This window comes from Folsomia candida, unplaced genomic scaffold (genome assembly GCF_002217175.1).
Source record: "Folsomia candida strain VU population unplaced genomic scaffold, ASM221717v1 Fcan01_Sc002, whole genome shotgun sequence".
Classification (NCBI taxonomy): Eukaryota; Metazoa; Arthropoda; class Collembola; order Entomobryomorpha; family Isotomidae; genus Folsomia; species Folsomia candida.
The window spans coordinates 4,152,419-4,168,217 of record NW_019091194.1 but is presented as its reverse complement, the minus strand read 5'-3'; the positions used below and the strand labels follow the sequence as shown (position 1 = coordinate 4,168,217).

Here is a 15,799-nt window from a genome sequence, read left to right as displayed (position 1 = left end):
CAGAGAGAAAAGAAGACAAAAAAGTTATTCAACTCTTCACCCAACTTTACAAAAAACATGATCAATAACACAAAGTAGGAGAGCTACTCGCACGTAGTCATTTTGTTTACAATTAGAATAACGGTAAAACTTGATACTGCATAAAAACAAAAATACAAAATCAGGCCGCAAAACAACAAGCCGCCTGACGAGAAGAAAGGATTATGCCAAAGCTAATTGCAGAAATTACCACTACGCACTAAATATTCAGACACGTCAATATAAAAACAGTTACATATGCTTTCACCTGCTCAATCCCGCATCCCTTTAACACCATAAAACAATCGCATAATGGGAAATTCCTTTCCGAAAACATTTATCAGAAATTAAACAATCCTCATGTCTAGCTCGGTAGTAATATTTCTTCATTAAATATTTCACCTCCCACTTCAAATGCAACCATAAACACAAAATTACAATATTTGATTTACTTTCTCCTACCACGATAAAATTTATACTCGCCCCGCAACAAAAGCAATCACAATGTCATTAATTGAGATTTTGTGTCAGTTTTCCTCTCGCCTAAATGGCTAGCAAGTTTTATTGTTCTCGTCATCATGCATTATGGAACGGGGTAACCTTTATCAAATATGAGAGAGAGGAAGAAAGAAAAAAAAGAAGGTCGTAAAATAAATGGATGGACAAACCGACGACGACGACGAAAGAAAGCATACCTTTTCCTACGTACAATCCAACATCCCAGTCAAGAAAGAAAAAGGGAGCATAATAATAATAATAATATCAATATCAAACAAGTATAAAAGCCATGGCGGAACTTGTAGTACCTTCAATAAACCGATGCCTCTTTCTCTCTCTCTGTGATCCAGCCTGGAACCTTTTCGATTCAGCAGCTTCACATTTCACTCGACACCAGCGAGCGTCTGCTGATGATGCAAGTATGTATGGTTGGGTGGTTGGTTGTCTCTTGCATGAGGAGAAATATATCTATCCGCCGCTCTGTATGGTTTGGCTGCGAAGAGAACCAAGTAAACTCACACGAGCCTCATTTCGCATGAGAAAATAGGAGTATTACCAGAGAGATAAAGAAAGCAGTAAACCTACTTTCTCCTAAAATGCTTCAAACGCGATCGATAGAAACGCAACTACTGACTGTCTGTGTATGTGGGCCCAAGGCGTCGTTGGCTTTGCTGCTCCTTTCCCCCATATCATGCCACCGACCAAAGGCAAACTAAACATTCAATAATATCAGCAGCAGCACCAACGACTGAGCTTACCACCACACGGTCGTTTACCAAATACAATGCAAACCGAGTTGTGTCCACAGTTGGTTTATTAGCAAGTTTAGAGGGAAAGTTCACCAACTATCCGCATACATATCAGTGAAACCAATTTATGCCACTTTCTCTCTCTCTCCTCTCCAAAGTATGAAGAATACCAATTCACACGTCACTGCTCACTCTCTCACCTCCCACTCTTATGTGACCTCAACCCCAACCAACAACAAAACTGTGAGCAATGCGATGTATGATGGCGCAGGGGAAAAAATTACATCTTAATTTCAAATTCAGACGGTTCAAGGACTCGCCACTTTCGCCAGTGGAGCGTTACACAAGTCTACGTGTTTAGAAAAAGGAATGAGAAAGTTGTGGCGGCGGAGGTATCGGTGAACCGAAAAAGGTGGCAATTCTCTTTTTTGGCTCACTCACTTATACATATTACAAGCACTACTCTGCTTGCTTTCACCCCTTTCTTCTGTTACTAACCAAACTTGTACATACATACATAAGCCGAGCACAGCATGCCAGCAGTAGAGGAGTAATAGCACTTTCTTCTACTCCTCCTCCTCCTGCTGGCATGGCATTTTCAATGCAACTCTAGCACCAGCAACCTAATTAATTCAATCATGTGGTTTCAACTTTTTGCAACTAGGTGACTTTTAACCTCCTCTTTAAAACTCGTATCAAATAGCAGTCCCGTCTCTAAACTACCTGATATTAAGTAATGAATCCTATCATAATATGAAAACCAGGACCACTTACAAATTACTCGGCAAGCGCAAAAACCAGCCATGTAGACGAAACTTTGTAGATCAGAGAGAATATAAACGACGACATGAACTGAAAGCATCAACTCATATTTCATACCGTCAAGTATATGCATTATGTCTGTTTAATATAAACACCCCGTCATTTATATCCTTCTTCTCCTTCACAAATCTGCCTTCTGCTGCGTTCCACAAGTTCTTCTCTCTCTTCATCCACTCAACATGCACATGTTTTCTTTCTGCTTTCCTATCACCATGTACATATTTATGTGTGCAGTAGTCTACTTCTTTTTTTACGTGCTGTGTTCAAACGCGTAACACATTTCAGATTCACCTTTACACGACTAGAGTTAACTAAAGTATGTGCATATCCACCAAGTTGTGAGCAGTTAACAAACAAACATACACTCTGTCTCACACTTATACTTGCTCATGTAATGTTACGGGAAGAAGACGGTAAGGTTAAAGAAGGGAAAAAATCCGAAAATATCCATATGGCAGCAGCGTCGTAGTCGTCGTAAACCATGTGCTGTGCGATTAGCTCAAGCTTAAGCAAACCAGCTTACACTACTTTCCTCCTAATGCCAGATTCGATCCGAATCAACGACGCAGCGAATGGGAGTAGTTGATGATGGACCCGTGTGGCATTAGCTCGACCGGCGAAGCCAAAGTCATTTTAGTGGTCTGGTTTGGCCATTCACCTAATTTCGTCATCACCATTAACATTAAATGCACCATCAGACCCTCACCCTTCTTCTTCCCATCCTTTCCTCTTTTCTTTCAGAGACCTTTCATCCATCCGAGCAACATCAAAACTTTAGCAATCTCCTTCCTACACTCAATCTTAAATCTCAGCAGAGTAAAGTACTAGCAGTCTTCTTCACTTGACAGCTTTGACAGAACAATCCAAGCAGCAGTAGTGGTAGTAGTAGCGATATCACTATATCCACATATTCATTGAATCCCCTTAACGAACTTTGTTCATCACAACAACATCCCATCCCAGTATCCGTCGACAACTGGGGTAAGTAAAAGCACAGCTAAAGAGAGAGAACTGGATCTCATCTTTCTCAAAGAAATGTGAAACGTAATCCAATCTACAAACTCTGATGGGGGTTTCGTTCGACTCCCTTCATTCTAATTCCTCGGAAAGTAAAGCAATACAGAAACCCCGGTAATGAAATGAATGATCCTTTCATTTAGCTAGAAGTTAGTTAGTGGATGGATACAATCTAAAATACCCTTCTCTCTCTCCTAAGCTAAACATACCTAATGAGCTTTAGCACTAACTGACTTGACTTTGTTGTTGTATCGAAGAAACACTGGCTTAGCTCAAAACTTGGTAAACTCTACGAGGATACGTAACTGTCTCTGGACATTGAGCAGAACAAAACGACAACAACTCTTCTAAATTTCTATTACGGAGATTTCGCTCACAGTATATTTCACTTTGAATATTGAGATAGCCTGTTACGGAGAGTGGGGTATAATAATTGTTAATGTTATTACTCTCCTCATGTATGTACCACTTGGGTAACTATTGCAATCAAAGTAAGGAGAGATTCTAAAGAGAAATTAGTACTAAAACTTCCAACAAGTTAAACTGGACCAAAATAAACCAAATTAAACAAGTCAACGGGTGAATGGGAAGGAATGAGGAAACTTGGGAAATTGGTGCGGGGATGGAATGAATGAATTCTTATCAAGTGACACAACCACGTATGTATTGACATTGATTTTAAACCGAGCTCTGCATCGACTAGTTAGTTAGTTAGTTACGTTATAAAAGCGCTACAAAAACAAACAAATGATGATGCAACTACTTCACATACATGTACCAGGATTTGCTTCAAATTGGTTCAAATAGGGCTCAGAACTAAGATTTGAACTCTGGCAATAACGATATAATGGCCGTCGTCATACAAAACTAACTCAATGGAACTAACACCAGTGCTGGTTTAGTGTGGTCTAGTCTGGTTGGTTTTTATGGTGCAGTGAAATGACAGCTTATCCTGTCGAGGAATAGACGCTCTAATTGGAATATATGTGAGTCCCTTCCAATTACACACAATTAACTTAAATTGTGCTCAATCTACGCAATGAGAAGCATACCGGATGATGACATGGAATAATTCTGGAGAAGGCATTACGATAGGACGACTACATACAAAATACTGATATTATATTATCATGTACATCCTCCTCAGCAAATAAATTACTAATCCATTCGCCGACCCCCTCTGTCCGATACACAACAACGGTGCTTATCACACCACATACCACATGCATTTCATCACTGTCCTTTCCTTCTACATACATAAAGAGAAATATTAAACCAACACCACAATGTGAAGTTGGGCGATAAATGTATCAGGCTACACATACACATTACATACACTAGCTGGCTGCATGGCTATTGAATTTGCCTTCACTCACTCAGCCAAATAGCCTTTCCTAAATTTAAAACTCTTTTATGCATCAATTTACACTTTATTATCCTCTAAAAGCCCAAAATAAATGAATAACCCAACAACAACCTGGTATTTATTTACCACAACGGCCCGCAACCTCCTTCTCCCACCCACCAACACCACCACTGGGTAAGTAGTTATTCATGTAAAAAATATTTTTAAAAATAGTGATTGATGGCAATGTAAATTCAAAATTTGTATGTCAAATGAAACATATTTATGCCACGAATCAGCACCAGTTGGATTTGAGATAAATAACCTTACAGCTTAACTATTACTAACTACACTTAAATAACACTGCACGCTTTGAAAAGAGCTAAACTTAACTAATGTGACCATGAAGAAAGCCAGCAAGGCAACACCAATATGAAACCTTTTGAGTGAAGTTGGCAGCAGTAGGAATTAAGAATTGGAATCAAAACGTAAACTTTTTACAACTCCATGGTTTGTGGACTGATGAATCGACTACTTAACTAATAAATCCTCCTAAAATAAATCCTGCCCAAGTCAAATCAAATTGAAAACCTGCATGTGAACCCAAACTCGTTCAGTTTTATTTAACAAGGTTCTAATAATCCCCTCTCCTAATCCAATTCCTTTCATTTCGTGAGTTCGTAAAGTATGTACTTCAACTTCCCGGAAGGCAAAATTTAACCCGATTGGAAACCCAAAGAAAAGTACTTTATGGTTTTGTTGAAGGCTGAAGTGTCGAACCGTAGAAATGCTGAGACGGTTTCATTTCACGTCTCATTCATTGATACACATAAACTAAAAGTTTTCTTCCACAAACCAACTTTAGCTAACTAAGATAAACTAACTTACCACCTATATTCACCAACCAACCAACCAAGACAAGAAGGAAACATAAAACGAAACTTTAACACGAAGCATACACACACACACCCCACACTACCAAAAAGAAGTCAAAAGTCAAAGTGAGCCAAGCCACGAACTACTGCATACAACAGCCACTAAATGTTTTAGCTCGAAAACCAGCTGGATTTACAGATATCCTCACGATCTCTCTCTCTCTCTGTTCATGACACCGTCTACTAAAACTTCCAGACACGCTGCCCCAATTCACGATATTTTCATGACTCTAATTGTCCTCAATTGCGAAAAAAGGAGCCAAAACACTTTTCCCTACCTATTTCCACGGGAAGAGAATTATTAATCCTAGTGAAATAGAGAAAGTAAACCAATCCACTAAAAAAATTTAATTCATTCAAGAGAATTTTTTAAAAAGAAAATGAGTGCATAATTTAATTTATTTCGGAAATAACATTTATAAATGTAAGAAAGAAAGTTGCATAATCACAAATAAGCTTACAAGTAATCATTTTTTAAAGGATTTTCACATCAAAGAAAAAGAGCGAGCTGTCTCTCGGAATGTATTATATTGCGTCGCATTTTATGTGTCATCCATCCCATTTCTTCAGTCCCATTGCTAATATGAAACCAGTTCCGTCAGATTTTCAAAGAGATTTCCAATTTTATTACTTCCAGTCAACACAACATGAATTGAAACTGAAACAGATTCAATCATTCATCCAACTCCCATTTAAAACCCGGAGCGAGGAAAAAATCACGTTTTCTCTCCAACAGCTCCTCCTCCTCCTACTCTGCCACTTATATTAAAGACTTTCAGCCTTTTCCAAGAAAACATTGAGAGGCTATCAATATTTTAGCAAAAGTGGGGACATACACACACAGCGCAGCGGTGGTTCAAACTCAAAATCGTGACTTATCAATAGAAAAACTCCAGCTATTCAAACAATCCGTCCAACCCGATTCCCGAAAGCACAAACCCTGACAACATTATTAATGAAAGTTATTGAAACTGCTTGACAATCTTAATAATAATCACGCGTGAGAATTCTTCCGTCGACGAGAACATATCAAATTACTAGCTGGTAGAAAAATTCGACTTTGTGCTACGTCCAAAATAACAAAAAAAATAACATGAAACGATTTTTCAGCGTTATACATATAAGCATTTGATCCTATATACACACGACGAAATGCCGAGACGGATGAATGGGTAAAAAAACAGACGATGAGAATGAGACACAAGGCAGCAGCTTCAGAACATTTATATCGTTGATGGCCCTTGACAAAGATAATCTCATTTCATCAGTAAGAAAAGAGCAGGGCAGGAGTAGGCGGCGTAGAATGAATGAATATGAGTATAGATTGCAGGATTAAAGAGCTCAGCTCATTGAGATTTTATTAGAGGAGAAATGTTAATTGCTTACCTTGATGCTGTCGTAGCATGCGGTTACTCTTCCATTCTGCACTTCCACGTTGGGTGGGGGATGTGCGAATTTGCATTCAGTGTCTGGTCGGGTACACTTATTTCTCTGGAATTCTCTGCAAACTTCCAACTGAAGCCAACGGGAGTCCTGGGGTGGTGAAAGAAAATTTGTTATTACAAAGGTAACATGACTGGTTATTAAGTTATTATATTTCTACATCGTAGTTCCTAATATCTTATGAAGTCTGAATTGAATTGTGTGATTTACAATCTTTTTGTAACAAAAATTATATAATCTCAGAATCCATCATCCTTTTCTCAAACAACGTCGCAAAAATGTATTCGCCTTCTCTATTAATAGTTCTTCAATCTCATATTTTCTCATCTACCGGAGCTGGACGTTCTCATTCTCCATTCTTTTTGATCTATTCTAAAAATTAATATATATAATCTTCCGTGGGTTCGATTTCTTTTACAAATGTTAACTCGAGATTTCATAATTTTTTTTTCATGAAAAAAATTGCAATGAAAAAACAAGATTTTTATAATTAGCCGGTCATAATAAATAATGCATAATACTCATTGAATGCTTACCTTTATGTTAAGCAAGTTATTCACATTGACCATCGCCATGTTGTTCATATTCATCCTGATCTGTCCAACAACAAGTTTTTCTTTATCCCGGTGATTACAATAATGATGACTCAAACAACAATGTCACCTCTCTTTTTAAAAACTTTTCTTTCCCACTTTGTGTATTTCAAAAGCACACACACTTTTTTTATTATCACAGCTGATGAATTTCTCTCGTTGTAATACAACTTGTTGGATGTATGTAAACTGTTATTATTATTATTCGGTGCTTGTATGCATGTATAATTGAGGAAACTGAGATTCGGTCAAGAAACGTCGGGTGTAGATTTGTTTTTCTCAGTTACGTCTTCTTCTTTTAGTGATAATGGTTCTTTTGTCTCTTTTATCAAAACTTTCACATTACTCGGAACGAAAATGAGATTCCGACAGCTTTGGTAGGTGGTCCTGACAATTGGTGAGCAAACACATTACTGTTTGCAAAGGGATTTGTTGATACAAAAACTCGAGAAGATAGAGAAGACTTGGAAAAACTATCTTCTATGCAAGCACAAACTAAATCGAATGAATCGAATTCTTCTGCTGGATTATGAGTTTAACTTGCGTATATAACGGAGAACGGAGCTGTGTGTGTGTGTGACGGCTGAATGCAATATGTAGCAATGAAATGCAGTTTTACAGAGGAGAGAGAGATAGGCGAGGAGCGTGTAGCGGAGCAGTATTCCAACAACAACTAGTCGATCCTACTTCTTTTACAGAACTGGTTAGCTTGGTGTAATAACAACGAAAAGGAAGCCTCGACGAGTTCGAGGTTGAGAAGAGAGTTCGACTGACTGGAGCATGAGCAGTCTGATGGGGGAAAGCAGTTTGTTGGCCAGATAGTTGTTGGTTGGGGAAAGAAAGACGACGTGACTTTACTTCGGCAGACCCGTTTCTTGGTCTTCTCAAAAATAAATTCCACTATCTCTCTTTTCCTCTCGTGATGCCACCCGGTCTGTCTGTATAATAGCAACACTGTCTATACTTTCTTCTTTCGTAGGTATTGACGCTGGTGGTGGTGGTGGTGTGGGATCTTTTCCTTGGTGGAAGAGATGGGAGAGAGAAGAAAGTTCTTTTCTCTTTCTTTCTCAAGTTATTATGTACGTCGTGTCGTCTCAGCAGAATGAAAACTTTGCTGCTCTGCTCTCCGTTCCTTCTTTCCTTGGATTATTCCAATTCTACTCTTGAAAGAGTTTTTCCTCTGCTTTGAAGTGGAAGAAGGAGAGAAGATTGGAAAATTGGGTGCGGAGAAGTGAGGCAGGCAGGTGACCGTGAATTATGAATTATGAATTAATTAGCTCAGAGTGCTGAATGAGCATTGAGAGAAATCGAGAATCCGGCTGCCTTTCTTAATTCAATTTCAATCCGAGAACCAAAACCTATTCAGCGCGTCGTCGTATCCTCTTCGTTGTCAAAGATCAACAACACTTCAGATGCAGGAGAAGAAACGGCAATCTGTAAATAAATCAACATACATTGACAAATTAACTTAATATTTATACTTCAACTTAGCACTTTCTACTCGAAAAAAAATTTATACACAAACTTATTCATCTCTAGTGATTACTTTGTCGCGTAGATTGTATTTCAACTCCACGTGCAATTTTTCATATGTATGTACGAATAAATAATTCAATTCATTATTTATTACAATTCTTTCCATTCTCGTCCCAACCGAAGAATTCCTCTTTGTAAAATTAACATTCTTCTACAACCTCAATTTCCTTCCTCTTCCTCCTCCTGAAATGCATGCAACAAATTTTTCTGACAAATTCCCTTCCCTATATAGCGGAATAAATCCAAAAACTTTATCCACGGCTAGCTTAAGATAGATTAAGTTGGCATTCATGACACATTCACGACCATCAATCTGAAGTAAACCCCCTCAACATCATGACCTAGGTGACAGTCAACAGGGAAGGAAGAAGAAGAGGAACTACTACTTGTCACAGGAAATTCCAGCAACTGTCATCAGTGTCCACTCACTCACAAACATGGACTCTGCACAAAAATACCAATGTCCATAATATTAAAATAGCTCCCATAACAAAAGAAGATAATTCCCTGCGCATTGAGCCAGAAAATCAAATATAATTCCTTTCTCTTTTTTCCTACATACATACATATTTATTATGCAATAATCTAAACTTTTTTGAGATGCCCGACAGACAGCGGCCAACAAGCCAACTAATCTACTTTCTTCTTCCTTGGAATGAAGTTATGAACCACCACAGTTACCCGCTACCCGACATCATCATACAAATAACATATGCAGTGAAATGCAATTCCAAAAAAAGTTCCACTTTCTCTACTGCAATGCGCGGCCTAGAAAAATAAGACGAGAAAAATATTCCACTCCTCAGAGGAGGAGAAAGATATTAGTGCATATCCATCCATTCGATACCAGCAGCCAGCCGTCGTCCATGTCCAGTCTCTCTGGTGGTCGGGCTGGTGAGAGCGAGTGGGAGAATGGCAATCATATAAAAAGATATGTGTCCGTGATAAAGAGAATAAGAGAAAGGTTTAGTCGGACTTTTAGAGCTGGGAGTGAGCCGGACTGACGCCACAGACTGAACCTCCTCACCATCCATTTATTCCATTTCATTTTGTCCACACGCAATCTTGTAGCAACATCAACTCCATTCCTATTCAAATGGGAAAACCGAAACCGGTATTGCACTTTCAAAATTCAAACAATGCCAAACCCAACCCACCCGGTTGCACTGCAATTTTATACACCATCGAATCCTACTCGGGAATCCTTGTGATGTTGCACAACAAAACGAACGACCCAGCACCAGACACTCACGCTTTTTGGTCGCCAGTGAATGAAACTTGAAACGCATATTTATCGCTGACATATAGAACGAAGGAAAGAAAGAACAGGCAGGCAGGCAAAGCAATCTACTGACTAGACGGGTTCAATTTGCTATGCAAATCCGAAACAAGTTTTGCAATCCAATTAGTATATAAGGCAAAAAATAGCTGCTGCTGCGACTACACTGAACGTATCACAACGTCAAGAGTTCGTGATGATTCATGCTGAAAAATATTTTTACCAGAGCAGAGAAAAAAAACTGGAGAAGGATTCACATTTCGATAAGAATAGAATCGGAGACTGACAAAGAAAAATTAAGACGTTCCAAAATGCGAGGATGTATTAAGAAATGATGATAAATAATAATTTAATTCAGTTCATGAACGGTTTAAAATTTCATTGCAGAAAGTAATGGGTATCAAGACGCCGTTGAGGCGAGGGCAAAAAAAATCTTCCAGTTCTATAGTCAGTCACTCACTTCCCGTTATGCAGTTAGCAATTATGGCGTGTTCTCTTCTTTCAAAAAGTACCTTACTCAACAACAATTCTGCAACGAGAGTCAGAAATTAATAACAGAAAACGTCGCTCTTTATGTAACCAGCAGGCTGTGCAATTTAGCTTTCTTTATTGTATTCCGTAATACGAACCAAGGTTAAAGGCGATGCAGAAAGCAATAATTTTGCCTCTTATCGCACATATTATCTAAACACAGGCAAAACTGCGTCGTTGTCGTCCACCAGAAAATCATTCAGTTGTCAGTAGGGATATTAAATATTTAATACAAAATGCAACTTAAAAGCATAATCAAGCTTTAAACCCTTTTCGCCAATCAGTATCCAGTTTTGCGAAATGCAGTTTCAAAATTATTTTACCCCTCTGCAACCAACCAAACAAATAAAACCAATTCCCTTATTTTGCCTACTGCTGCTGCACATGTCCTGATGGTATAGTGATAAGGTACCTTCATTTCCGGATGCATTTTACACTGCGTGCACTTATCCATCTGTCATTATTATTGTGGTGGGGGAGATATGCACAAGTGCTAATTTCAATCCACTCACTCACTACTCCTAACGTGCCCACATTTTATTTACTTTAGCAAATAATAGTTCTAAATAGTCTAACGGAATCAGTATCCATCCATCCAAACCCTAAGTAAATGACAACACTATGTCATTTCAACAAGGAAATTCAGTCAGACTCGCATGTCAACTAGAATTAATTAATGTACAAAACTATGTATGTATAATACAAGTCCGCGATGACTAATCGACAGAAAACGGACATTTTGTCAAGAAGGCGGTGAAATAATACGAGAATAGCAGTTGCGAAATTCTCCCTCAGCGCCCAACCAAACTTTGCATATATACGCACATTGCATTGCACATATGTAAATATATCTATGCAGTCGTGCCATATACCACGACGGACGAACGAACCTACAGTCCACTCACTCACTTACTCACACCATAAGCAAATCAATTCTCAACCTTTTATTCTTTTATTGCGAATGAAATTCCAAACCCAGCTCTTGAAAACCAACGTGAGTGGTGGTGAACCATGGCGTGCGTTTAAAATATGCAAAAGCTTCGTCAACAATAAAACTTCAAATGCTGGTGGGTCTTACGACGAGAAAGCAGCAGGACTGGATTTATCAGAGAGTGGATAACTTGGCCAAGTAAGTAAGTTTCCAACGCATTCATTAGCTCTTCATATACGGGATTATATTCGCTTTTAGCATAGCCTCACACTGTCATGAAACGGATGCAATGCAGTTGAAGTTATACCGAACTAAAACTAAGCCTAAAGCCGACAAACTTGTTCTCTCTCTCAAACAGTTCTCTCTTTCTCTTCTGGTCTTGCTCAACCACCAACCAACACTGCCTAACAAATAACACGGCCGCCTTTCACTTCCTTGCCTCATTTACTATTCATTTACAATACGGCACCCCAAGCTAAAAGGGAAAGGAGAGCCTCACAACAGTCAGCCTGTTTTGTGTGAAAAGACCAGGGACAAGCAAACGATTGTAATTTCAGGAGGAAATTGTAGTGCTGAATCGTTGAAAAAATTTGGGAAATAAAATGTTGGCAGGAAAGTGCAATAAAAGTTTTTGTTGCCCGTCGTCTACTACTACACACCTACTAAAGGCCGCTCACTACTCCGTGGTGACTATGAACTGGGGCCGTTTATCTGGCGAAATAGGTAGCGCAGAAGCCAGACATGTGCAAACTTGTGCAAATATCGCACACACATTATATACAAGTGCTACATATACATACATGAACACCCGGATTCAAAAATATGACTCATAGAGTTATATTGCAACCTATAATAATAAAAAGAGTCTGATCCACATTCATAACCCACCAAAGCATACCACGAGGTCATATCCGTCACGGGTTGATCCAGACGAGTTGTAAAATGTATATGTAATGCAGAGAGAGAGAGAACTGCACTAAAAGAGAAAGGTAGCAGTCCATTCAATATAAATGCAGTTAGTCAACTAATAAAAGTATGAGGAGGGAAGTCAAGATTGTAAATTGGCAGAGAAAGCAAAGTTTTAGGGCACTTGAACAACTATAATAATTTCACGGGCGGTCAGTATGAGACAATGTGTGGATTGCATGTCTTGTTGTTTTGTTTTATTTTCTCCTTTCGCCCTTTCACCATTACTTTCTCCCATGTTGTTACGTGTATCTGCGCCCATTCTCATTCACCCTGACTGCCAGGGACAGACTGATACAACAAAACAAACCAAACCACCACCACCACCACAACACAACAACAACGATGTAAACCCAATTAAAATGCACAATAGTTGTATATACATATTTATGTACATATGTACCTATAGTGTTATAAATATGCCAAAGCAATAATAACACAAAGCCCGCACCGATAATACCACACTTTTGATGTGGGTATTATATGGATAAAGGGCAAAACTTGCACAACAATAATAACAACACCATCTAAGCAAACTAGATTAGATACGCATCCAGCCAACATAATCCTTACATTTAAACAAAGCTAGAGGCAGCTTAATATTGGCAAACAATTGGCTTGGGTAATATTATATCTGCCTAAAATCTAGACACATTTTACGACCTTCTCACATATAAGGGCTGCATACATCCAGGTGAAATACGCCCTAATAATAAATTCACTGCAGAGTATTCTTAATAGTTGGCGAAAAGAAATAAAAGTCTGAAATTAGCGAAACTCGTGATGTGTACCTTATGCTTACCTATGGATAACTCCTCCACCAGGGAAAAGAGTGTAATTGGTAGTGAGTCATTGCAGTCCGTTTCATGCTCATTTCTAAACATCAATACTTTCTGCCATTTCCTATTAATGAACTTTGCATGCAACATCAACAACTTGGAATGACGACGTGCATGGAATTAATGTAGTAACAATTCGGTATCCAATTTATGGAATGAACGTACCAAAAACCAAACTCGGCCGCCTGATATTAAAAGAATTAAGGTAGACAGCAGCTAGGGTCGCGGACACACGTTGCTGACATCACACCACCACTACTGCAGACGGAATGCAATTTAGTGCAGAATGATGGAAGCACACGGGAACAATAAGATGTATGGAATCATCCAATTCCAATCTAGACCCATCTGAGTATACACACATACCGAAATATATTGCCAAAGTGCAATAACTCCGCCACCGCCGCCGCCGCCCAGCCGTTGTTGTCCCTCAGACAACTGGTCACGAGTTACATCAATAACACGGAATACAGTAGCTAGAAGCAGCTTTGCGAATTAGTCTGTTATTGTCTAGCCATTAAAATTTACGAAGAAAGTTGATCGATTTACAGGCAAGAGTGGAATGAGGGTAAAGGCCTAATTTGGCTCCTCCCTTGCTCAACTTTCTCTGTAAGAGAGCCAATTATTCCCATACACTAAATTACCTGTGAAATTGATTTCACCATTTCATTCGATACCGACCACCGTCATAACAGACAGACAGACATACATACAAAGTCGGGAAAAATGCAACTCGGCCAAACCCATTACCACCAACCAACCCGCTGCAAATGTTATCTTTCAATCACGAGCGCTGCACTTTCAAATCCAGCTTTCATTTTGTTCTCACCAACTCAATAGAGCCATCACAACGGGGAAAGAAGGAATTGAACAATATGAACAATTCAGTATCATCGGATCAACCCATCCAATCCAACCCAGTCAGTCGGCAATGCCTAAAAATATGTATATAAGTATGTAGGAACAGTAGCACTAATAATAAAGTATAAGCTCGCATGTATGTATATTATTACGGGCCATGAACATAACCTAACCCTACGACTAGGAAAACCAATCCAATATCTGATGTACATGTACCCATCGCTGGCGGTCGTTGGTATAATAAATACGACGACGAGTAGTCGTGGTAAAGAAGAATAAGCTACGTCGCTATCGTCTTCTTCTCCCCTCCGCGTTCTAACTCGAACTAAATTGATCTCTCTCTGCGAGTAAATGTCAATATCCTACTGCGTTCTCAGTTACGCTGCCACCTTTTTGTTTTTACTGTTTCATATCACAAAACCCAAGAGTCCACCAAACCCATCATCCAACTTTGTTTGTATCTTTTGAAACATGAATATTTCTCAACTTTAAAAAAGTCCAGACTTCCTTAACAAAAGTTGAACCGTCATTTTTTACAAGTATGTATATGTGGTAGTTGTAGCAGGTCAAATCTAATCTTATTTGGCCAGTAGTCACACTCCTACCGGAAAAGTAGTGAGGAAAATTGAAATAAATATGAACTATGTATGCTCGGTCACATAAAAATAAAACAACGACCACCACCACTACCACAGCAGACCGCATATTATTCACATTCCATTCAGAATCAGGAGAAACTATCAAAAAATGCAACACTTCACGAGGTCCAAGTTCACTACCAGCCAAGCTTTAAACCCGTAATATTCCATGGTGTCATTGGTATGTTACCGAGCTAATGCTAAAAGGCCAATCAATCACATAAAACACAGATGATACTTGGACCCGAACCCACGAACACATATCAAAGTTGCCTATGTTGGTATAGTCGGCATCATATGTGTGTACGTAATATAGTGTCGTAATCATAAATAAGGTTGGTTTGGTTGGTTGGCTGGGCAGATATGACTCGTCGTCGTTGGAAAGTATCAGCAAGGGCTACTTCCGCTGGCAGGAAGTTGGTTTTCTAATGAATGATTGATAAATCTACCAGCTAAACCGTACCCGCACCGCACCACATCATCCATCCACCCTCCTCCTTCTTCCTGACACTTAAAAACACAAAAGTCGTCGTCGTCTGCAGTCCAAGTTCTAATCCTAACCTATCCTCTGGGCTTGCTGGTGGTAAGACGGTTATTTAGAAGCCTGCTGCGGTGGGTAGAAGTTGATAAGTATAAACGAGTATGTAGCACCAGGACTTGGACAAAATGGAAGATTGTTGATAACAATATTATTAATATCCATCCACTCACGAACGAATTTCAACATTAATTCTACTCTATTTAAGCCAAATAAATCCCCCTCTTTCTTCCTAATACAGCATTAATAATGGTGTTTGA

At 39.0% G+C, this 15,799-nt stretch overlaps 1 protein-coding gene across 8 annotated transcripts in view; it reads right to left on the bottom strand.

The window, feature by feature from the left end:
• The window catches only part of LOC110845213 (polyglutamine-repeat protein pqn-41), a 59,081-nt gene that overhangs the window by 16,053 nt on the left and 27,229 nt on the right, over positions 1-15,799 (bottom strand). For all 8 annotated transcript variants that reach the window (XR_004834008.1, XR_004834009.1, XR_004834010.1 and 5 more), the window contains exons 3-4: positions 7,364-8,854; positions 6,771-6,917 (exon numbers count right to left, since the gene is read on the bottom strand). Coding sequence is in view for 4 of the 8 variants with exons in the window: in XM_022091580.2 (XP_021947272.1) it covers positions 6,771-6,917; positions 7,364-7,417 (201 nt within the window). In the remaining 4 variants the exon portion in view is untranslated. The remainder of the gene's footprint in view (positions 1-6,770; positions 6,918-7,363; positions 8,855-15,799) is intronic.